The sequence below is a fragment of the Anolis sagrei genome, chromosome 3 (genome assembly GCF_037176765.1).
Source record: "Anolis sagrei isolate rAnoSag1 chromosome 3, rAnoSag1.mat, whole genome shotgun sequence".
Classification (NCBI taxonomy): Eukaryota; Metazoa; Chordata; class Lepidosauria; order Squamata; family Dactyloidae; genus Anolis; species Anolis sagrei.
The window spans coordinates 245,442,506-245,468,969 of record NC_090023.1 but is presented as its reverse complement, the minus strand read 5'-3'; the positions used below and the strand labels follow the sequence as shown (position 1 = coordinate 245,468,969).

Below are 26,464 nucleotides of genomic sequence, written 5' to 3'. Positions count from 1 at the left end.
ATTTCAGCTCCCAGAAACTCAGCCAGTTTACCAGTGGTTAGGAATTGTGGGAGCCGAAGTCCAAAACATCTGTGGGAGCAGAGTTTGAGAAACACTGGTCTAAAGTATCATCTTGTTTCATAGATTTCTAGTAAACCAAAGAAGACGTGGGATATCTGTCCATAGGGTCTTCCGAGGACAAGGCGGAGTCAGGAGACTTTTACAGTGCAATGTGAACAAGACATGCAATGTGGTGTAGTGGTTTGATCACTAGATTACAATTCAAGAGAACACAGTTCAAATCCCTGCATGGTTAAGGAAACCCATGAGTGACCTTGGGCAAATCACACTTTCTCATCCCTAGTGGAAGGCAAAGGCAAACCTGCCTAAACAAATCTTCCCAAGAAAACTCCAGAATAGGGCTGTCTTAAGGTTGATTTAAGTTGGAAATGACTTGAAGGCACACAACAGCAATGCACAAATGTCCCCTCCTACAGTTTTGAAGTCAGAATTTAAGAGGCATTTTATTATTTGTTGCAAAGACACTGCAATTCAAGAGGTTGGCGCTATTAACATTATTTGGCAATAGCAGCAATATATCTGGATTCCATGAGGCAAGTCACAAAACACATAGTAGTACATCACAAATGAATCCTGAAAGTACCACCAAAGTCCAGGAGGATATTTTAATCCTTTCCCATGATTTATATGCATCTGAAAAATATCATTCAAAATAATGTACCTGTTTTTGATAATACCTTTCATAGAATCATAGAATCATAGAATCAGAGTTGGAAGAGACCTCATGGGCCATCCAGTCCAACCCCCTGCCAAGAAGCAGGAATATTGCATTCAAATCACCCCTGACAAATGGCCATCCAGCCTCTGCTTAAAAGCTTCCAAAGAAGGAGCCTCCACCACACTCCGGGGCAGAGAGTTCCACTGCTGAACGGCTCTCACAGTCAGGAAGTTCTTCCTAATGTTCAGATGGAATCTCCTCTCTTGTAGTTTGAAGCCATTGTTCCGCGTCCTAGTCTCCAAGGAAGCAGAAAACAAGCTTGCTCCCTCCTCCCTGTGGCTTCCTCTCACATATTTATACATGGCTATCATATCTCCTCTCAGCCTTCTCTTCTTCAGGCTAAACATGCCCAGCTCCCCAAGCCGCTCCTCATAGGGCTTGTTCTCCAGACCCTTGATCATTTTAGTCGCCCTCCTCTGGACACATTCCAGCTTGTCAATATCTCCCTTGAATTGTGGTGCCCAGAATTGGACACAATATTCCAGATGTGGTCTAACCAAAGCAGAATAGAGGGGTAGCATTACTTCCTTAGATCTAGACACTATGCTCCTATTGATGCAGGCCAAAATCCCATTGGCTTTTTTTGCCGCCACATCACATTGTTGGCTCATGTTTAACTTGTTGTCCACGAGGACTCCAAGATCTTTTTCACACGTACTGCTCTCAAGCCAGGCGTCACCCATTCTGTATCTTTGCATTTCATTTTTTCTGCCAAATATTCTGTTTGGAAAAGGCTATTTTCTACTTTTGTGTAACTACATAGATGACCTAATAACTGGACCCCCCGGTGACTGTGCTGAGCTGCTGAATTTGCTGACCGAAAGGTCGCAGGTTTGAATCTAGGGAGCAGCGTGAGCTCCTGCTGTTAGCCACAGCTTCTGCCAACCTAGCAGTTTGAAAACATGCAAATGTAAGTAGATCAATAGGTATCGCTCCGACAGAAGGTAACGGCACTCCATGCAGTCATGCCAACCACATGACCTTGGAGAGGTCTATGGACAACACCGGCTCTTCAGCTTAGAAATGGAGATGAGCACCAACCCCCAGAGTCAGACATGACTGAATTTAATGTCTGGGGAAAACCTTTACCTTTTATCCAACCAAATAACTATATAGATGACCTAATAAATTATGCCATTGTTCAATTTTTATTTGAATTTGTCATTCTTTATCCAAGACAAAAGGGATAATAGACCCAAACATAATGCTAAAACTTGCTCCTCTTACCCCCTTTGGATCAAAGCCTACTCAAGTACATTTTTGTTCAAGCCCTGAGACATCTATTTAAGATGCAACGTATGCACCTTCACCCAACTATAAAACTGAAAATGTGACGAACAAAAAATGGTGTCTTCAGAAAGAATGATTTTTATGAAAATGCTATCTCTGTAAAAGAAAATTTACTTTTTGTACCGAATTATCAAAAAGCCTGACTGTCATTGTAAAATCGCACCATAATTCTTATTTCAATATGCATAATGTAATAATATAAAGGAACAGCAGCCACAATCTGGCACAATTAGATGCTAAGCAGAGAAGTCCAATGGCTATTGTGTCAGATGCAAGGACAGAATTTCAACCTAAGCATATTCATTTCAACAGCATCAATCCCAAGTTCACTTGTGACCTGTTTCTATTTAAGAGAATACAGATACAATTGAGTATTTGTTTACTTGAAGGAACCTACTTTTGAGTAGACATGCAGGGGATTTCACTGATATCACAAAAACAGAAACTATACATTGATTGAACTTGCCACCATGGTTTATAAAATGTAAGTATGGTTGATAAGAATAAGCACTGAAAGATATATTTTGAAAGATACCCATGTATATGAAGGCTTTAGAATATATTTAAGCTAGTGGCTTAGACATTAAGTCTCTTCCCAGTGTTTCATTTTTAATGTAAAAATTTCAACGAGCAATATGAGTTTTGAGAAAATATGCCTTTGAAAAATGTGCAGTGTAATATTTAAAGATTTATTCAGCCAACTCTTTATAATCAACTCTAAATCTGAAGGGACATAAATGCATTTCATCAGAGATGAAAATCTTCACTGACTGCTAAAATGAGAATCAAAAATTATTACAATCTAGTAATTTGGCTTGCAGCATGCATTAATCAGAAATCATAATAAATCCACATGCTTCTTAGACAGCACATTAGTCAAACAGTTTTGTATGATAACGACATTGACTAATGGGCTCCAACTTAGAAGGGTCAATCATAAACTCATCAAATGCTTCATTTAATTTCTTAATTTGGACAAACACAATTTGTTTATGGGAAAGATATCAGGTGTTCATGAATGAATAATGGCTAGGAAACGAAACTCCATTAATCAGCTCGTGATTACAAATGACTCCAAGATTGTTTATTCTAATTTCATTCATTTGGGTCAACAAAGAAAATATGAGCAAATGAAACTATTTGGGGGAAATGGCACTTATTCCTCAGTATTTAATAAGGTAGTGATAAATACAGTTTCAGTAACAGTTACACAATGATTTTATTGCTTGAGTTATAAGCATCATTGTTCAACTGAGTAATTAATACAGATGATTTATAATGGAAGTATTTAGACATAAAGACAAAGGTTCCTTAAAATGCAGAATAAGTGTATAACTGTATAATAACATATGTTCTAAAAATGAAGACTGGCTTTTCATCATACACTGACTGCAGAGAACCAAGAACTTACTCCATCTCAGGAGAATCTAAAAGAATTACTGACCCTCTCTATTCTCACCAATGTGGTGCCATTCCTGGCCTTTTTGAATGGCTAAGTAGAAAAATGAGTCAGTGCTGACAAGTCCTTATGTGGCTTCCTCTCTCTGAAGAATGGCCATCGACTTATCCATAAGTCATATAAAAACCTTTAATTTTGGCCCTCAAACCCGTTGTCCATTTACACACATGGTTGACTTATACATGAGTATACTGTATATGATAATGACACCTTTGAGACAAATTGGGAGGAGGAAATTTCTAGCAAACATTTTTATGGATTCTGTCCACTTGATCTGCTTTATCTGATGAAGTGAACTGAGTTCCTAAAAGCTAATACAGGAATCCTCTCCCTCCTCCCCCACCCCCAGCTATTCTCAAAGATGCTAGTGCCTTTTTATGATAAAAATGCTAACACAACTATCTCTCAAAAGAAACTGCAAAGTGCTTGTATATTTTTGTGGAAGCCCAACATTTCAGATAAACACTCCTTTAGTGAAGCCAGCTGCTTCCTGCTACAGATTCTGTGGCCAAATGCTGTTTCTTCAACACAATCACTTTTACTCCTTCCAATAACTGTAGCACAGGGGCGCAGAACTGTGATGGACTAGAGGTCAGTTTTTGCCCAGTGGCCTACAATTTCTATTGTAGGTTACAGAAATCCATTTTGAATTATAAATTAGAACCAAGTATAACCACTGTTCTGACACCTTGGTGTTTAGAGGACAAGGAATTTAGAGTTATTTTATTGCATTCAGGAGTATTTCTCCAGGAGTAGCAATTCCATCTTTTCAAGCATTCTGTTTTGATTTAAATAAATATTTTTAAAAGCTGGAAGGGGGGTTAGAGTAGTCCCAAGGAGAATGAAACTATTTTTCCCTTTTCAGCGGCAAGGGTCTCGATCTACCCCTCACCACTGATCTCATGCTTAGATGTGGCAAGGATCAGGGTAACAGCCTTGAACATTATGGGAAAATGTTGACAGTGGCCACCCGCCAATCCTTCTCACACAGAGAGCAATACGACTCTGATCCCAATGGATACTTGCAGCAACAGACTTTCTTTCCAGGAAAGTGCAAAGCAAGAAGCTTCAATAAATAATATTAAGGTCTTTAGTGCTTTTACTGCTGAAACGGTTGTATATTGTGTGTTTCTACAGCACCAAAATAGGATTGGATATTAATATAATTTTTTGCTAGTGTAGACAATGCCCCAATTCTCCCTCCCACTTGAAAGTGCTATATTTTTCCACCATAAACTCCCAAAAATGAGAGTAGAAGAATGATATAAAAGAATCAAAGGAAACCATTATCTTTCTTTTCTGAACATTGCTCACATTAAGCTTGGTGGAGTGGATTACTGTTGAGCTGTTGTTAGTAAGCTAAAGTTGATTTTTCCTAGCCTCTGAGCATCCAGGGCCATTGGTATCATCAAACAGAGCTGTGCATGCAAGGGTAGCGTCTTGGTATCCTCCAATGATGGCACTGTTGGCTTTATTACCTGAAGGGGTTATTAAGATTGGTATCAATGGTGCATTATTTCACCATGCATTTTTCCTGTTTTTAACCAAGACAGCCATAGTAGAGTGTGCCAAAGGATGTCCTACCTATCCTTAATGAGACTTGTGGATACAGAAATGATAATTAGGCAAAACAGAATGAGGTATCCCTACTCCAAAAGTCAACCGTAGGAATGCATCAACAGATCCTTTCCTACGTCATATTGACAAAGAACGTTCCAAGTATAGCAGGTTATCAGAAATTTAGTTCTGTATTCCAAACACAATAAAAGGATCACTAATGTTAATATGTTTATCAGAATATTCAGCCAAGTCTGCAAAACAAATTTAAAAATGCAAGTGCTAAGCATGATAAAAGATCATAATGAAACAGTTCCTGTATAGTCAACCCTTCACATTTGCAGGTTTGTCTTATGAGAATATGATTATTCACAGTTTGATTAGGAATCTCTAGGCCCTCCAGCACAATTCTATCTGGCAGAGGTTGACCATAGAGTCATACTGGAAATCACCTAGAGAGATCTTCTTTCAGATATTCATCGTTTTTCACATTACATTGTGTATCCAGCAAGCATGGAGGGCTGACTGCAGTTGTTCTGGAGGACCTAGACATTCCTAACAAAAACACCTTTCTATGAATCTGTAGATTCTCCAGCAAAAGTCTACGGTCAACTTCCAGCAGAAGTTGCATTGAGGGAACTAAAGATTCCTGAATAGTGATGACCAAAATTAAGGGAGCTACAATTATATTGCTAGTCCCTACTAGAATATACACACTAAATAAATGGGATACATCTAAGTGTTGTTTCACCATTCAACAATTAATTCAATGTGTCTATTGTAATTATGAGGATTAATGGGAGGGAGGAGTATAATGCAGTTCTCTGGGTGTCACTGGACTGCATTTTTCACCGTTCTCTACTCAGCCCATTGAGATTCTTTTTAAACAGAAGTAGCACTCCACAGGTTAATTTTCAGATTTTAGCACACAACACAGACTACACCAATCCCACTATTATGTATGGCCATAAGAATGGTTCTCTATGTGGCATATTCAGAATGTATAGATAGTTAAAAGAATTGCACGTAAAATAAACTTCTAAAAACGAAAGGTAAAGTTCTTACGGTTTTTTGACATATAAAGGTTCTAGCTCAAAATAGCTTCAGCCAACCCTAAACAGTCATAAAAAGAAAGAATTCTTAAGATGTGTTACATAAGAAAAGTGAGCATGGCTTTGACACACATACACACCTATTTGCTTTCTTCTTGGATTTTAAGACACTAATTTTGATATTTTGTGGATACAAAAGGCAACAGTTCCTAAATATTTATAAATAACTGTATACCTGTGGGGGGGAAATTGTAGTTAATAGGACTAAGCATATTAAAAGCATTTTATGGACAAAGATACTATGAATGGTCAGTCAAATCTATTAATTATAGCTTCCTAGGACGGTGAAACTGAAAACTAATAGGTATCTAGGGATAGAAACAAAAGTTATCATTTCAATCCTTTTGGGAAACACATTCAAATTGAAATTATAATCTCTGTACACTAAAGTTGGAAGCAAGATGTATAGGTCTCAGAAGAACTTATTTCTGAAGAATCATTCTTTGGATTTTGCTGCTAACAAGAATGTGGTTTGTTTAACTATAAAACAACAATTTCAACTACTGTAGAAGTAAGCACCTGGTCAAAATGACAGAACAGATTATATTTAATATAATATCTGGAGTAACGCAAAATGTATTTCCCACAGGAAAGCAATTCATTTTTTCACAAATTATGAGATTTTTAAAAATCAACAATGTTACTGTTCCTGTGCGCTGGTTTTACAACCAATACATATATTTAATTAATTTTCTTGGAAAACTTTGCTAAATACAAATAAATATAAATAAGTTAAGGTAAACACAAATTTGTCTTTGACTTGAGATCAATGACAAGCATGCAAGATTCAGCTGCACATAATTAGCACACATTTGCATCAGAATCATTCATACCATATGCTACATTAGCAAAAATTCTGCTAGTTATAATGTAAACATGAGGTATATTTACTTAAGAGTTAGTATGGAAAATTACCTTCCAAACAGCAATCCTGAAACATTTGAGACTATTTCTGAAACCAATTAATAATTTAAAATATACTATACAATAACCCAGCCCTTCTACTGCTACTTTTTGGAAAATAACACTTTAGAATCTACATACTGATATACACAAATTAATATTCAGATATATTTTATTAATAACTTTGAATTTGTATTAGATTTCCGAGTATCAGGATTTTGATTTATAATTATTTTGCCAGCCCAACAGATTTATACTGAGTCTATTGCATTCAGATAAAACTCAGACACATATATGATGAAACAGTTCCCTGAATGAACTACCATCACTACAACTCCCCTCTTCAATTTTAGATACTACAGCTCATTCTCCTGTCAGAAAAATATGGCTAAAGCATATCTACAGGGCTGATCAATACACGTTCAATTTTTTAAAAAATGATACATTTTAAAATTGTATTTCTATTTCAGTATACGATACTGCATTACATGGTCAGATCAATGGTACCCCTAGCTCTCTTCACTCTGACTAAAAGCAGGTCCCCAAATTACCAGGTAAGTCTTCAAATCACTTGCTGATTTATCTCTTTTTTAAACATTAGTTGTGATTCAATCCAGGTGCTTACAGATACAAAGCAAATGAATCAGCAAAGTCTAAACTGAGTGTCAGCCCTGTATGCAAAGTACAAAATACCGGTACTTACTCCACATATACAGTGATAGATCATGTGTTGCCATTTTCTGTACAACACACTTGATATGATGTATATGTGTGTGTATTATAATGGAATTTCTTTCATTCCCTAGCCTAAGAGAGCAAGGATTAGCTGAAAAGTTCTCTGATCAAATTCTATAGCTAGCACCTATTCTGAACTCCATAACCAAGTTTTGTAAAGATTCCTGCTTAATCTACTGGGACACAGTTTCCCCACCAGCACATTTCTCCTAGCACATGGCCCTGCAGTTGGTAATATGGGAAATGTTATTATCAAGGATGTTCAGGTTGACGCTTCGGTGATATTTTCCTTAAGCAGATGCTTGCCTGAGACATCACTAATAGATACTTCACAAGTTGAGACAACTATCTTTTGTTTGTAAGAAGTTCCTTTGTTTTAGAGAACTTCCTGACATCATGCTTCAGATGCTTTAAAATGATTCTGATTTCAATGGTAGTTTGTTCTAGGGGTGGGCATCAAGCAAGAACCCCCAGTTATCTCCTCCTTCAGAAAGGCTCTTGTTGAAATACTTGTGTAGTCTAGGTCAGTGATGGGCAACCTTTTGAGCTAAATGTGTCAAAATTTGCCAAAAAAAAACCCGAGCATAACTCAGGTGGGTTGTTACTTCGAGAAAAAAACCTTAGATTTGTGATATTGATAGTTTAAATAACAAAAAAGTATAAAGTATAATTGTAATATATAACTATATTTAATAAACCAAAAACTACTTATTTAACTTACCTGCTTAGTGTAAATTAAGATGGCTCCCACTATTTCTAATGGCGGGAAATGGCACACATAGGACAGGCCCTCGTCTCTCCCAGCCTTCCCCTCACTTATTTCACTAATGATGGGCAATTAGAAATCCACGACACCCCAGAACAGTAGATTGGATGATGGTTGCTGTGGTTATGTCGTTGCTGGTAATGGTGATCACAGGGGCCCCGTAAGGGCTGAGAATGGCGGTCAATAAGTGCATCTAATAAATAAATAAATAAATGCATCCCCGCGGCATTCCTCTGCTCCCCTGGCTGGAAGTGAATTCAAAGATCCTCTAACGGCCTAACCAGAAGTCCCAGAAATAGATGCTCTGTACCAGAACTCTGTTATTTTGGCCTACAAACCTCCGTCACAGAGTGTCTATACTACACTACAGCAAATGTTGCATCCTCGGCTATTACATCTAGCTGTGCAGGTGCCGAAGATGAAACATCCTTCTTGGCATGAGGCCCCATGCTTCTCTGTATGCAGCCACGTGTCATCAAAAATGGCTATGTGTGTCAGTGCTGACACGCATGTCATAGGTTCGCCATCACGGGTCTAGGTTTTGCTCCTTTGAAACTGGAATCAGTTTTTCAGACCCAGAACCTGGGACTTTGGCCAGAGAAACCTATCAGTTAATTTTCTGCTCCTGGCTCCATGGGCTACTGGATCTCCTTGTCTTTGCACTATTCCAGTCAGCAGTGCCAACACTCCCTAACTTCTTACAAGAAGGATCCATCAAGACCAAATAGTATTTTAAGGTCTCTAAAAAGTGTCTTTTACAGAAGACTTTCCCTGTACACGGAAGCTTCCCAAGACTGCTTCCCTTTTTTCTAATTTGTGTGTGGGTTATGCAAAGTTTTACATGGTACTTTTAAAAAAGACACATTTATCTCATTTCTCCAAATTCCAAAGCATCATCAACCTGCTTTCATTCTTGGACGTTTGCTCAGCTGGGTTAATATTTTCCCATCCTAAAGAAACTACTAAATACTTGTTTTGTCATTTATGAAGCTTTATCACAGTATATCATCATTATATCTTTATTGCCATGTGTTCACTAAAATGTCAGTTTTAGAGAGCCCTGTGTGAATGTGGATATTGATTCCAATTTGCCAAGGCTGCACTGTTTTTCAAGATCACAAGATTTCTTGTAAACATGTGTACAGAGAACATGTGTGACTGCATTCATGCGCTTTGAGGCAATACCAGGTGACATTTCCCATAATAATAAACAGTTCACTCAATATGAATTCAACAATTAGCATGGTCAGGGGACTGCTCTGAGAAGAAAAGGAAGATGACATACCCAAATGCTCAGCTGTCCGAATGAGTCCTCATCACCTACAAATTGTCAGCTACCCAGTGTGTTCATTTGCTTACCTGTGTTAAAAATAGCAGATTCTTACAGTGCACTTTTATAATGGATCATCCCTGTTGCTTACACAAACAGCGACAGGCTCCTGTCAATCACCTTGCCTCTAACACCTTTAAACCACTCTACAGGTTGATTATTTGGGGTCACTAAACACACAAAGAGAGAATTGGGGGGGGGGTAGTTTTATATGTGTACAACTGATTTCCCTTAAGAGCCCCCAAATGAATGACACTCAGAGATGTAAACAGCAATAACAAACGTTTATTGGCTCAAAATCTATTTTAAACATCAAGTGACTTATAAGCAGACTTATTTCAACATAACAAATTGTTTCTGCTTTACAGTTTTCCTGAATTCTCCTTGTAGACTCCTCACCATCAATTCCGTCTTTCCAACTCCTAATATACTAGAACACCTTTTTGGTTATATCCCAGTTTGTCATGATAAGAAGTACAACAATCTGCAGCAGCATTATAGTCACTTATAAGATCCATGTGACCTTGCAGAACTGATGCCTGACTATTCTAATTTTCTTTCTATACACCCCATTCTCTTTTCCTTTTTGTTCTATCATTTCAGACTGCAAGGAAGAAGTATCTTGCTTTTATTGATAAAGAGGGGGCATGCATGCCAAAGTGTGTATCTCTGTGTGTATATGGATGGCACACAATTTATAATAATAATAATAATAATAATAATAATAATAATAATAATCAACTTTATTTGTATCCCGCCGCCATCACCCCAATGGGGACTCGGAGCAGCTTACATGGGGGCCAGGCCCGAACAACAATTACAATAAAGAAAACCAAAACACAATTGAAAACATAAACAATAAACAACATCATAATTACATAAAACATATGAATACATAACAATATAAGAATTACAATAGACACAGGCAGAGACAACGGGCCAGCTACATGTAATTATTAAAAAACAACTAATTAAAATTAATTAAAAACTCAGACAAGATAAAAGAGAGAAGCAGATAATATGCGTGATACTCATCATGGCAGGGGTTGTGCAGTCAAGCTTTCCCACAAGGGTGGGAAGTCTACTCTAATGTTTATCAACATGCACGCCTCACAAAGTCTACTGTATCAATCTGTATTTTTATTCTTAAGACTGTTTTTAAGACGACTTATTGGTACATGATGCAAGGCATTTTAATATTTAAACTATGTAGAAGCTCAGGCAAAATAGCATGAATATAATCTTTGAAACACACACACACAATATGAGCACAGCACTGAAGACAGACAACAATGAGATCTCACTACTCTGGCTGACATCAAGACTATGAACACAGAACGATCTACAATATATGAGACACATCTAGTCTAGCATGATGTCCCATACTGGCCAGCCACATATCCACTGGTAGCCCACAAAAATACCAGTGCTTATACCAAAATTACCCAGCATTAGGTAATAATAGACATCCTGTCTCTAGCCAGAAGACTAGCATACGTTGATATCTGAAGAACAAGATTAAATCGAAGTAAATGAGAGTTATTATTGTTAAGGTTTGCAAATCTATACTATATAGATCCAAAAACATGGTCTGAGGACATATAATATAGTAATCTTCCTGGAACTGAGCAAGTTGTCAATGCCCAGTGTCTCTGCTAGAACTAAGCAAGTCAAGAGCCCTACACAGCACTCAAAACTATTACAGCACCGCACAATAAAATGTATATAAATATATAGCAGAGGAATTTTAGATCCTCACTGCTTACCAACTGAAAGATTTATAGGGTGTTACTCATTAAGTTTAACGAATGAATTAGATGGAAATAAATGTTTATATCACATACACTACAACAGGTATCTCTTTTCTTGATTCTAACAGATGTGTAAAATAACTTGTAACAAAGCCTAAAATTCACTATAACAAAGAAAAATAAAAAAACTTTTTCATTCTGTTATTTAGCCATTGATATACCGCTACGTAATAGAATTATGTAGACATAACACATATGATTATATTATTGCAGAGTGCACTCACCTCCATTTCATCCTCAAACTATCATCCTTGGTTATTTATCCTAACTTTGCAAGTAACATTAGGCAAAAGACAGCTATGCAGGACAACATTTTTTGTACCTTTATGATAACCCTCTACTGAAATGGAAAAAAACAGCATCTCAAGCCTCAGATTGTGAAATGCTTAGATACTCAGTACAAATGGGGACTATTTTATTTTAACACTCTTACACATTCCCATTTGAAGTTATTCAGAGAGGTCTTTCTGGTAAGGGCACATGCTCCTGAAGTTCATCCAGCAATTACATGAAGCAGGGAACTGAGCATGGTGGCATCTTCCATATGGAAAGCTGTTCCTCTTGAAATTTGATAGGTTCCAACTATACTTTGTCTTCAATCTTGTTAAATAACTATTTATTTCTCAAGTCCTCCCTGAGTAACCCAACCAAATAGTTATTTTTGGACATGATAACAAATGTTTGTTAACTTGTACATTGTTTATTTGTGTACTATGAATATGCTTTATGGCTTTGAATGCCTTTGGGTATAAGTGTTATAGAAGTATATGTAAATAAAGAAATAAATCAACAACTGAGAACCTCTGCAACAACTAACCTTCAACTAATCTAACAGCTAACCAACTGATCTTCTATTTGGGAAAGTTAAGGCCTTCTCTGGAACTTCCTGTGATATGAGTAAGGCCAATTAGACCAAGTTCCTAACATCACCTATTCATTCTGGTTTGGATTCTGCCCTGGACTTTGAACAAACTACCATAATCACCCCGACGGATTATGTATGCCAGGAAATGGGGTGGATGAAAAACAAGGCACACTGTGACCTTGTTTGTTCACTGAATCATTCACCAGCTTAAAAAAAAATGATCACAAGAAGCAAGATAATAAAGTGAATCTAATCCTTACCAAGGATAGCATAGTTTCCTTCCATGCAAGGTAAACCTGCCTTGATGGACAGGATAAAAATATATTAATAAATATATTTCCACTTTTCAACAGTGTTATTCCAAAGGATCTCTAAGCATTTAGGGTAGCTTTCTAGTGGAGTTCTGGGGGAACCCTGGTGGAGCATGAGACCTCAGTGGAAACATAGGCAAAGTCCCATAAAGTACAAAATTGATGTAGGGAATGGGCACAGTAAATGGCTCATTTGTTGATGACAGGGTGCATTATTTGCTACTATATCTTATTTGTTATTACTTGTTTGTTGTTTGTCATCTTCTAGTCATTTTAATATATGGCAAATATTAGATGAACCTATCACAGGGTTTTGTTGGCAAGATTTGTTCAGAGGGGGATTGCCATTGCTTTCCTCCAAGGTTGAGTGTGCATGACTTACTCAAGGTTACCCATTGGGTTTCCATTATTTCTATAGCCTGCCATAAATTAGAGGAATCTCTCCTACTGTTTATTATATTTTCAGACTGAGAAAAAAGTAAGAAGTATCCACGAACCTTCAAAATAACAAAACCAAGTCTAAATTATCATATACTATTCCTTTTTAATGTAGATTTTCAGATTCAGAGAAAAATACAAAGATTTTTCTCTTTGTTCCCACCTGGTCTTTAACATGAACTTGCAAAGCCACTGACCATGGGAAACAAAAGGACATACTATTTAAGCAAGTAATTTTCATTAAAAGGGGAGAGCAAAAATCTCTGAAGTAATGAGTGATCCTATTAGTTCCACCAGACTAAAATCATACATTCTACGTATGTGGTCTTTTCTGCCACATCTGTCATGAGCGATTTTAGAACCACAGATTGTAGACCACTTATGAGGAAAGACTGAACCATTACAAATTTGTCATTCTTGAGAAATATTTCATGAAAGACAGAGTCAACAATACAAGAAATGTCTTACTACATTTAGAGAAGCTAATATGAATACATTTGTATTTTTATGTCCACTTAATTTGTGTGACGATTTTTTTAAAGATGGTGATGGAAAATTAACAGAACAAACTGAGTATATAATCACAGGATAATGAGTTAAACAGCCAAACATCCAGATAAGCTGTCAAACAGCACCATTAAATATAAAACATTCATTATTCTTCTGTCATTTCTACCACATATTGCTACTGTCATATTAACATCTTTATTCTCAAGTCTGCTTTAAACTATCAACAATTCTGTCTTTAAAATACAGTATTTTGCATGCTCTTTTAGAAACAGATTTGAAATGCAGATTCCTCATGCAGATCAGACAGCCATTTCAACTCCGGACCTTTGAAAGCACACATCAATCAACTTTTGTAATTGTCTTCATAAGCAAGAGAAGAAAATGTTACTAGTATAGCAGATTTTTGCTACATTATTAGATGAGAAGCAGAAATTAATCATTCCAAAATATTCATATCTACTTAAGGTATGTTTTTAAACTGGTTTTTATTAAATTCTATTAAATGAAAATATAGATAACTCAAAATAATAAGTTTAATTTGTTACAGTATCTATAATTTGTGTTGTGGTGAGATATCTTTGCATATTGATATCTCTATAATATTTAAGAAAATAAGGATGCTTTTAATGACAAATAAGCATGAAACCTTTTACAGTTCCCTGTCATTCAGTAATGAATTCTGGAAAAGAAATCACAGACACCCAAGTGGTTTGGCAACTGTAAGTGACAGAAGCGATGCTAAATCCTCTGTTTACACTGGGGATTAGCTGAGTAGATTGTGAGTAGCAAACTGAGCTGTCCATGGTCAAGGGAACCTGTTCCTTGTCAGTCCACAGGGCACAAGGACAAAACATGGTCCTGGTAGGAAGTGACCCATAAACATATTCCAACGAAGGATTTATACAAAGCCAGTCTGCTTCATAGAAACTCCATATGACCATTAACTGGGCTGCAAGGCTTGCCAGGAGGCCTAATTACAGGTCTACAGAGCCCAATAACAAAAGCTGAAGAGCTTTAGCCTAGGGATGATCTGCTTTATACTGACTTGAGAGAGTCCATATAGAGTGACAAAAAGAAAGAGGTTTAGCGTTAAAATTCTCCCAAGAGAGGCAGCATTGTAAATAAGCCTGGAAACCCCACATGCAACATACTTCAGATAGGCTTAAACATGCCACCCTCTCAGAATTAACATTCAGTCACTGCCTGCTTAACATCTGCTCAGACGTAGCAAGTTGCTGTGATATTGTTATTCTGTTCTAACATGGCTTTTTTTCTTCTATAGATCAACTGAGAAAACAAGGAAATACAATGGTTCAAATATAAAATTATAGCTGGTTGTAATAATCCTTACTGAGTCACAGTATTTGTGTGCACAAAAAGTTTCCTTAAACAATTCACAGAAAGAATGTTCATGTTAGTTTAGTTATTGCCTAAGCTGTGCAAGCCTAACTACAATCTATCATTAACACAAAATCTACAGCCGATATTTGAGCAACATAGAATCATAATAAATATAATACAAACTGTGTTAACACAATATTAGTAGTTCAGACTTCCTGAAGCTATGTCCTATGAGAATTCCATACCAGCTAAGTAATATAGAAAAAATGTAATATTACTTGAATGCATCAAGAAAAAGAGTGCATGCAAATCCCTATCCACAACACTGTTTAATGTTCCTTAAAATACTGGCATGGACTTTAAAAAACTGAATGCTTTATGGACTTCTAAAGTTTATTTTTTCTGGGCATTCAGAGATATTAATGGTACCACAAACGACTACCAGCAACAACCAACACCTGTAAGGTTTATCAAAGGCTAAAGAAATCAGTGACAAAAGTTTGTCAACTGTAAAAAAAAATGCCAGGGTAAAGTATGAATTGGAATGCAATCCTAGTATGTTACTGCATAAACCCTGGAATGCCTTATTGGCTTAAAAAAGAAAACTTGAAAAGTAAAATACAGATCTTAAATTGTGTTGTAATCATACCTAAAAAGTGAATACACTGAAATACAAAGAGAATTTTTTGTTTCACACAAAAGAATAAACATAAAGAAAGTGGTACCAAAGATTATCAATCCCCATTTCTGTTCCAAGACATGATTTACAATAACTCTTAATTATGCACTGTATTTTTAAAGTTTCAAAACACTCCTAATTAGAGTTCCTAAGTGAACTCTAAACTCATCTATACATTTTTTCAATGTATACATGAAAAGCTCAAGCAGAGTCATTTGGCATTTTTATTCTCATCTATTTGGTGCTGAGAGAAGCCATTTTAATTTGGTAATATCTAAAATAAACCTAGCTTTCAAATAAGCCTCGATCTCTGTGATGGAACTGTATAGATCGCACCTCATTTTGTTAGGATGTCTCACCCACAGCTTGAGAACAGCCATTTTTCTATTAGTTTTACAAGGGTGGAGCTTAAGGAAACCCTTTCTGGTTTGGAGTAGTAAGTTGGCCCACCTCTTTGTCCAGGGATAGGGAGCCATCTTTAGTTTAAGGTTATTACCACCAGGGAATTTTGGAAGCAAAAAGCGTCCCAGCGAGATCCAGGCTTGGACAAACCATTTCAAGCCAATACTACTACTATTACCATTCTGGCAGCTCATGTGGCTGTACTGATCTACCGCTGGTCAGTGATGGCCTGTAGAGTTTCCAGCACTTTCAGCAAGGTGCCAGGCCTCAATAGGAGAGACCTGCTCTCTCAGCCTCCAGCCTGATCACCTTGGGCATTGGGCAGCCCATAGGCCCCTTTACTGGAGAAAGTGAGCAAGGGAATCTTTCCTCTGCCCTTTGTCTACAGAATCATTCACAAGCAGCGACTAACCAGTTATCTTCAAACTATTTTATCATGCTTAATTATGGAACTTAAGTAAGAAAATAGACTTTGTTGCTGGGAAATAGTAACGGGATAGAGATAGTAATGGGGTGGAGATAGGCCCAAGACCAATTACAAAAAGTTACCGTTTTTTTTTTTTAAGTAATAGCGTGGACATTGACTCTTTGGAGTTCCTTGCTCAAACAGGAAGGCAAACCAGCATCCCCCAAGCTGATAGAAAGTTAAGACAAGTTAGTGCTGAAGTCACTTAAAGTAGCTTGGGTGCAACAGCACAAGGTCTTACTCTTTTAGTGTGTACATTTAATTGGTTTAGCCAGATCACGCTAGAAGAAATGTTTTAGGCAGTGTTTCTATAGTTTTTCTGATACTTTTAATTATTGTATGTATTATTCTGAATATTTTATCTGTTTTGTTTGTCCAATAAAATGCTCCGAGAATAACTGTTAATGTGCAGCTATTAATAAATATATAAATAAAATATTTTAACATTGTATAAATAAAACATATTTTCTAATCCCATAATTCATTCAAGCGTAATTGGGATCTCAAAGTTTAACTCTAATTTTATGTTTTTTAGATTAAAAAGTGTCACAAGAACTTCAAATGTGTTTTGAAATCTATCGACTACTGATCACAATGACATAAAACTCATAGTAACTTTAATACATTTTCTAGGTGTTAAATTTTAAAAAATGAGGGATGACAGCTCAGAGCAGTATAAACAAATTGTGCTTTTCAAGGTCTGTACTGTCACATCTACTTTATAATTATATGCTTCAGAGATATATTAAAAGAAGGGGAGAACAATGTATACATTTGAAACTAGGACATAACTGACATGATGCCGGAAAATATGGACATTTACTGGAAATAAGAATACAAAGTATGGGTTTGGACAAAAGTCTGAAGTGGAGTAGAAGTTCCCTAACTATATTCTGATTATTTTATTTTATCAGGTTTAATTGTGAAACTTAAGTAAGAAAATAAAAACACAATCAGTATATATAATAAAAGAGAAAAAAAAGGTGTCTGTCAACTCTTCGGTTAAAGTATGTAAAGAGATTCAATAGGACAGGTGAACACAGTATTAATGTGTTGCACTATGTAATTTGGTAAATTTTAATCACCTATTAACATTATGAAATGCACAGTGCTTTTTAGTTATGAATAGAAAATTGTTTCTACACAACTAAAAAAAAGCATAGCCATTGTTATCAGAGTACCAGCCAATATAAAGTAACAACTACTGATTAATAATTGAGGATATCTATTAGGCATGTGCAATCAATTTAAAAAATGGTTTAAAATTACTTACAAAAATGGGGGGGGGGGGAGCTGGCGCTTCATTTCCAAAGTGTTTCTAAAGTATTCTTAGTAAAAACACGTTACTATAATGAGACTAACGAAATTTCATAATTATTTCATTACAGTAATTATGCATGCACATTAATGCAATAATTACTACTATTGGGGAAACTTCAGGGGCTGGTATCTCCCTCATTTTAAAACTAGTGGGGTGAAACTTGCTATCTTCAAAAGTTTCAGAAAGATTCACACATCTACAGATTTTGGGGGATTTTTAAAAGTGTTGACCAAAACAATTTATTCCTCCAAAAAGCGACATCAGCAATCCTCTTGAATGTCCATCTGTCTTTATGACACACAACCACATAACTTCAACTTGGCACAGATTTATACTATTACTTACTTACTTTAGTCCTATTTGCAGGTTAAAAAATTATTTATTGTTAGACTGACTCTAAATGGAGCCCCCAGTGGTGCAATGAGTTAAACTCTTGTGCAGGCAGGACTGCTGACCGAAAGGTCGGTGGCTTGAATCTGAGGAGCAGGGTGAGCTCCTGTCTGTCAGCTCTAGCTTCTCATGCAGGGATGTGAGAGAAACCTCCCACAGGATGGTAACACATCTGGGCATCCCCTGGGCTATGTCCTTGCAGACAGCCAATTCTCTCACACCAGAATCAACTTGCAGTTTCTTAAGTTGTTCCTGACACACACAAAAAGACTGGCTGGCTTTCTCCCCCCACCTACCCACCCACACTCACACAGTGCCTTCCTTATGGCAAAGGGCCAAAATTAAAAGGGATGTTTTTTTCAAAGAACTTTATATTTTCTTGGCTTTGCTTAATGCTTACTTACTTTAGTACTCTTTTCTGATTCAATAATTATCTATTATTATTATTATTATTATTATTATTATTATTATTATTAGACTAACTCTAAAGAATGACTGTTGCAGTCAGCTATCATTTGGGTCCTTCAGCCCTCATTTGGGTCCTGAGCAGAATTGCATTCTGGGAAATGTTGTTTCTGGCTTGGCCTTTTGCATTCTCTGCCACTGGGGGCCTCGCTTTCCAAAGCTACATTTAAGATGGCTGTGTTCTCAATCTCCATTAAATTTAATCCCACCCACAACACCTTCCTTATGGTGACATCGGGCCAAACTCCAAAGTAAAAGAATGGGTTTTTAAGTTATGTTCTCTTGGCTTTACCAAAATTGCCTAATGGTTATACTGAAAATTAAACTGACCTTGGGAGACATCCTAATCTTACAGAACATTAACGAAAATTATTGGTGTTTCAATTTCTAAATCCCCACCTTTCCTGCATGTTTCGAATGATTTTTTTAAAATAAAATACGATTTTAAAACAAAATTACAAGCCTAATATCTATATTAAATTCCATATTTCTGTGACAGATCTGCTAATTTATTTACAATGCTGTCAAAACAAATACTAGAACAATTTTATATTTCTTATACTTACCAGCAGCTTCAAGAACCAACTGTAATCTAGCTTTGGCCTGTTCTGCAGCAGACTAAAGGGAGGGAAACAAAAGAAAATATTACAAACTGAAATCTAAGTTTGGGTGAATTAGTCTCAGCACAAAACTCTTGCATTTATTATTCATTTACTTGCATTAACTATATCATATGTTTTCAGGATAAAATCACAATAGTTATACAAGCCATATTTCAACAGAGCTTTGAATCAATGAAGCAGCTGACTATTAACCTATAATATTAACTATTTCTAACAAGTAGCTATTAAAACTTCTCTCACAGACTAAATAGCACATCCTTTGCAGGGCTTCAGTATTGTTCCCTTCTACCCGCAAATGTAGTTCTGTCCTTGATACTCTTTTCAAGGACCGAAACTATGCTGAATATTTCATCCAAATGGGTCTATTTGATCAATGGACAGCTAAGGAAAGTTACAAAATTAGTTTTTTCACTAAGTTAAAGTAGAAAACATTCTTTAAGAAATCACAACCTACTGAGCTCTGATCATTTAAAAAATCTTTTTCAAATTCCAAGCACTGCAAACAATCCTGGAACACATTAGATTATGCAATTATAAATTTAAATAAATGGAAATACTCAACTGCTGTTATACATAGGATGATAAAAGTAATATTTTCAATCTACACATATTGCCATATTTACTCAAATCTAATACTCACTCTTTTTGGCTAAATTAACTTCCCAAAATAAGTGTGTGCATTATATTCACGTACTATGGTGATCTTAATGCTGAGCCAAAATAATAGGGGAAGTTACTTCAGGAGCATCTGATGCTCCTCTTTGAGGGATGTCATCTCTAACTTAATTCCCATGGCTCAATGCTATGCAATGCTAGGATTTGTAGTTTGGTGAGGCACCTACCTTCTTTGGCAGCCCCTATGACCCCACAGAACTGAGCCAGGTGAATTCATTCTACAGAACAGATGCACCCCAAGGTTTTCTTTTCCGTTGCTGAAAGCTGTGGTGTTCTAACACTTTTGTTTTTAAAAGAAGTAATTCTAAGTAGGCTGCAACTGTACTGCACAACTTTTTGTGCCAAATGATAAAAAGTGCACTCTTTGCCACTGCCTATCACCTTCGCCAGCAAGTACTTGTTTTGGTGTCAGTGTTTTGAAAATTGAGGTGTGCATTAGATTGATGCCGCATTACACTCAAGTAAATACGGGTATATAAGCATTGGCTAACTATTCCAAAGAGGCTGTGATGAATATAGTACATAGATGAAAACACAAAGCACTGGAGCACTTTCAAACTCTCTCATGCTCACAATTACACTTCCTCCCTCCTTCTCTCTCTCCTTCCAGATGGATGAATAGACAACTTGTGGCTATTATAATTTTATTGTTATAGTTTTTGACACAGAAGTTTATGAAGGAGGCTAAGAACAAATCTGCTTTGCATTATCCTGCAACTAATTTTGCAAGCACAATTAATATTATGCAATTAGATTTAGGAGTATTAAGTGTCAAAGAAAAGTAATTATGAAGAATAAGCCAAAGATTGCTGTGATTCATTAGGGTTTTGTCTTCTCAACTTACAAGAAATTAATTACATTGAATTGAAACTTTAATAAGCAGAAATATGATTGCCTTGTTTGAGGACATCATTCAAAACAATGTATGGCACTGGAATACAGCAAGGCATGACAGCAGGGCTCAACACAAATATAATTTTTCTTAGCTAAAAAAAAAAGGAAGTCTTCAGCTGCAATGCATAAGAACTCAACACAGTCCTTTGACTAGACTGTATGAAGAACTTTGAAATAGTCAGGAACTGAAAAACATGTTGGGATAATTCTAAGTGCTTTAAATGCAATTTTCCTGCTTCTTGGCAGGGGGTTGGACTGGATGGCCCACAAGGTCTCTTCCAACTCTATGATTCTGAGTAGTAGAAACCTGCTAATTTTTTCTAAGATGGATTTAACATTGAAGAAATCAAATTGCTTAAGCTTCTTGGCAGGGGGTTGGACTGGATGGCCCATGAGGTCTCTTCCAACTCTCTGATTCTATGATTCTACTGTACTAGTATTATCAGGTGGCAAGTAGACTATAATGGTAGCCATAAGCTGCCTTTCTGATATCTCTTCTGTGTCCCTATGGTTCCAAATACTCATCCTGTTTCTATCCTTATTGTCAATACAGTCTACTCAATATGCCTGTCAGAAAACACACACAGAGAGAGATAGAGAGAGAGAGAGAGAGAGAGAGAGAGAAAGAGAAACAGAAGGGCAGTGACAGAGACAGAGATGAACACTCCATTACAGTTGCAATGAGCCAGAGAAATGTAGTACAGAAAGGAGGATAGAATTTTTCCCAAAAGGAACTCCTACTTCTCTCATGTTGAAATAGGGGCGATTTTTTAATAAACAGATGAAAATATTTTAATGTTTACTGAAATAATAAAAAATTATAAGGTATCTCATGTAAATATTAGGAAGAAGTTCTTGATGGTAAGTACAATTAAATGATGGAACGGAATAACTTGGAAATGGGCTTGCCTTCCTTGAAGGTCTTTAAAGAGAGGTCAGTTGGCCATCTCTCAGGAGTGCCTTTGCTGTACCACTTGGATGGGTGTGTATGGACTAAATGGCCTTTTTGGTGCCTTCTAACTGGCAAACTGTTTTAATGCAATGTACGAGGGGTATTTTTTAAGTAAGGTCCGTTTTGTTGTAGACACTAGTAGTTTGCGCGCATACGGCAACGAGCGTGTGCGTTGTGTACCAGCATGCCTCGGGAACAACTGTGCTCAGTTGCCGCTCTGTAGCTAACCTATATGGTTCTGTTCTGTGCTTTAAAAATGTTTAAGACTATCAACTCACCTGCCGCATGTGAGGTTCGCTCAGTGATATGGTTTTTGTCAGCAAGGAACCTGACAAAATTCATCGACAGATTTGTGAAGTGTACGGTGATACTGTTATGAGTGAAAGCGAAGTGCGTAAGTGGGTACGACAATTCAAAGATGGCCGTGACAAAGTCCATGATGAGGAACGCTCTGGTCGCCCTTCTTTGATGACGACATGAAAACGGCAGTGAACTCTTGGTTATCGGAGCAGGTGGCAAGTTTTTATGAAGAGGGTATTTTAAAATTGGTTTAGAGGTATGATAAGTGTTTGAACAAACTTGGCAACTATGTCGAAAAATAGAGTGAAGTATGTACTTTCTGAAAATAAATTTACTTTTTTGAAATAAACTTTCGTTGTGTACTTATGTTCCAATGGACCTTACTTAAAAAATACCCCTCGTATATTTATAACTGTCTTAATTTGTACGAACTGTATTTTATGCTATGTTTTATTTTGTATTGGCATTGAATAGTGCCTGTTGGTAGCAGTCCTGAGTCCCTCTTCGGAGGTTGAGAAGAACGAGATATAAATGTTCCAAATAAATAAATAAATTTATAATTTTTTATACTGCGCTGAAAATACTTTGAAGAACTCAAAATGATGTGATTTATCAAACAGAACATCAAAATATCAGAAATCAACAGAAAACTTCTCAATGGACGTTAGCATTCACAGGAGAGAGAGAAAGTCTTTAATCTAAATTATTTCCAAAATAATAGTGCAGCATATCCTGGTAAGACACAAAGTTGTAAAGAAAATAGACCCTGGGGGGAAAAAAGGAAGACATCAATTTACTAATAAGCTCTGTTATAATTCTTGCTATTTCATATAAGCATCATCCTAGAGTTTGGTAACTATGATAACAAAATAAATGTAGGACTAAACGTTAGATCTCATTCAGTTGAGATAATCATTTTTAATGTAGTATTGTTAAGAAAATCTGGAATAGAAGAGTGATAGAAATTAAGCAAGTGGAATAGAATGTATTTCCAAACTGATAAAAAGCAACATACCCCCAATGAGCCATTTTCACAAGTTCATTACATTTACATATTGAAAATGGTAATATAACCCAGTCAGTTCAGTTACTACTATTTTGCTACACAGTCACTGTTTTTGTTGACCTTTATTACAGTACTACAGTTTTCTACAATTAAGGAGGTTAACGCTAGGGTGTGATATTTATTTTGCTTCAGGAATAACAGGTTTCTGGACCAAACAAGTCAAAAATATTATTTTTGGGTCTTCAAAATGCAACTATATCCAATACTGAAAATGAATTGTGTGATTCATGAGTCCCTGTTTAATTCAAGTTTCCTGAATGTGCATTTGATAAATACTGGGCAGCAATTCTGAAAACCTTCTCCTCTCATAGCAGACATGAATGACAGCTTCCAAGTACCATATCTTTCATGGCAATGTGATTGACATTCTTTAGATGGATTGTACATTCTGTAGAAAACTATAATTAAAATATTTCCCAAGACCTGTGCGGAAGGTAGTAGTCTCTTGCATACTTGCGTAACAACATAATTCAAACCTTTCCCCTCAGAATTCCAACACTCAGTGTTCACATTTTAAAAGCATAATTAATTACTGAAAAATAACTGTGCTGATACACAATCATCTTATTCATTTTCTTACATTTATTATATGTATTGTGTAGGTTACATTTAGTGGACTAAATGTGTAGGCAAATTTATTTTATGTTGGTCATGGTAAACTTTTCTTCAGAGCTATTGTAGGGAATCACTATCACTGCTAAGGATATAGTACACACACACACACACACACACCAATAAACCCTAAATAAAGCTTTTAGGGATACACAGAAATGGCTCTACCAAGTTTTTCCCCCCTATTAAATCCTAATTATTTTAACAAGTATTCCATTGATTGTATTTTCCTTTTGCTTTTCCATATTTACATTCTCTGCCAAGTGGTCATAGCTACAGTCCAACCCAGTGGTTAGATAACATCTGGTTTATACAAGTTTGTTTATTACTAGTTGTGTTTTTTCACTAAATCAATCCACTAACACTATTTTCAAATTGTTACAATGCTAATATGAAAGTATTAATACATCTGTTTAAAATATTTAAAATGCTTTCAGATGTGGTTATTATTTGCATATCTAATTTTAAGACAATCTTAACTAATCCACAAGTCCAGGTGTTCCACATGTTTGTATTCTAAGTTCAGCCTAGTTTCTCTTCAGCAGAATAGCTAACATCTAGCTGTTCTGATCTACAGTGCACTTCAAAACCAGCTGTTATACTGAAAACATCAATTACAAAAAAAAAATCATATTATACAGATTTCATACTTACAATATTAATATCTTATCTACTAGAAAATTACAAATGTGAACTAATTGTTATTTACAAGGATGGGGAACACATTCTACTTCTTAACAGTTTATAACAGTCTACAACAATTTGTTACCATCCAGATATTTTGGAGTACATCTCCCATCATCCCTACATTTTGTGATTAGTAACACTGTTCTGTTATGGCTGAAGTGACAAATGACGTGCATAGGAGGAGAATGTGTTTATTGTACCACAGGCAGGTGGTTTGAATTATTTAGTTGTGTGTTTAAGTAACTAAAAGCAACTATTCTAGTTACATTTAGGACACTGAAAAAGAACAGTAATTATAATGGTATCCAATTACTGGGAAATACCATGAAACTATAGTAGGCCCTCCACTTTTGCTGGAGTTAGGGGGTGTAGATCTCACCCTAAGTGGGAAAACTAAATTTTAAAAATGCTAATTTTTCAACCTGAGAAAACACCTCCCTAAGAATCTCTATGCCCTTTCCTTTGCACTACAAATGAGATATGTGCAGTGTCCATAGGAATTTCCATCTTGATAACAGAATTGCCCTGGAAGAAAGACCTAAACTCTCCCAAAGTGTTCCTTCTGGAATCTTTAGGTCCTTCAGTGTGAGTCCATGGTCAAAGTTAAACCCACGAAAGGCAGTGTGTATATCTAATTTTTAAAGATGTTTTACTGGTTTATAGCCTGTTTAACCCCCCCCCCCCCCCAACTCAAACTTTATCGGCAATTTCCCATCCAAATATAACTAGGGGTGACTTTTTTTAACCTCCCAGATCAGAGAGAATTTGGTGCCTTTAGAGCACAGGTTCTCAAAGTGTGCTCCACGAAGTGTGCTCCCTTGGGGCTTCACAAAGTATACTAAGGGGCTTCACGGTTTCCTCCTCCAAGCTTTCCCTCCTCTTTCCTGCTCCTCTCCCTCCCCTTAGCCTCCCTTGCTGCCAAATTCCTATTTCCCTCCCACCGCTCAGGGGGTGCTTTGATTGTGTTTTTGCTGCATGGTCGAAGGGAGTTGAACTGGATGACCCCTGGGGTTACTCCTATAACAACAACAACAACAACAACAACAACTACTACTACTACTACTACTAAGGCTGCTTTCCTGCATGGGAGAAGGGTGGTGGACTGGGTGGCCCCTGGGGTCTTCCAATGAAATACTGTTAAGTTTATGCTGATTAAAATTGTTCATTTCCAATACTGCATTGTTCTTCTTGTCCTTTCCTTTGCACTACAAATGAGATATGTGAAGTGTCCATAGGAATTTATTCATTTTTAATTACTTCACACAAACACTCTCCATCCATCTGCCACTGGCCCAGCCTGTCTGTCAAATTTTAAAACACAATGCATCAAAACACCATGCCATACACACACATCATATATATATTATACACACACACACACACACACACACACACACTATTATATTACAATATATAAATATTTCTTGGAGCTCCACAAGAAACTTTTGCTTCAAAAAGAGCTCTGCAGCTGAAAATGTTTGAGAACCCCTGATTTAGAGTATTTAGCCCCTAACTGCTTGCCACAATTTATCCTAAGGCTTTTACTTAAACTGTCACTCAGCCTTGGGAGAAGCATCAGCACCTTTTAGAATGGGGTGGGGGATGAGGGAGGATAGCTTTAAACAACTGTAATGTGGGAAGGATGTGTTGGATGCTTGTATGGGGCCTTTGCCTTATACTTGTCCCTGGCTTAGAAGATTGAAGGGAAAGAAAAGAGAAGAAAAAG

At 36.5% G+C, this 26,464-nt stretch overlaps 1 protein-coding gene across 2 annotated transcripts in view; it reads right to left on the bottom strand.

Annotated features, from left to right (window-relative positions):
• The window catches only part of RSRC1 (arginine and serine rich coiled-coil 1), a 187,533-nt gene that overhangs the window by 63,753 nt on the left and 97,316 nt on the right, over positions 1-26,464 (bottom strand). For both annotated transcript variants that reach the window (XM_060767630.2, XM_060767631.2), the window contains exon 6: positions 19,496-19,547. In XM_060767630.2, the coding sequence (XP_060623613.2) occupies positions 19,496-19,547 (52 nt within the window). The remainder of the gene's footprint in view (positions 1-19,495; positions 19,548-26,464) is intronic.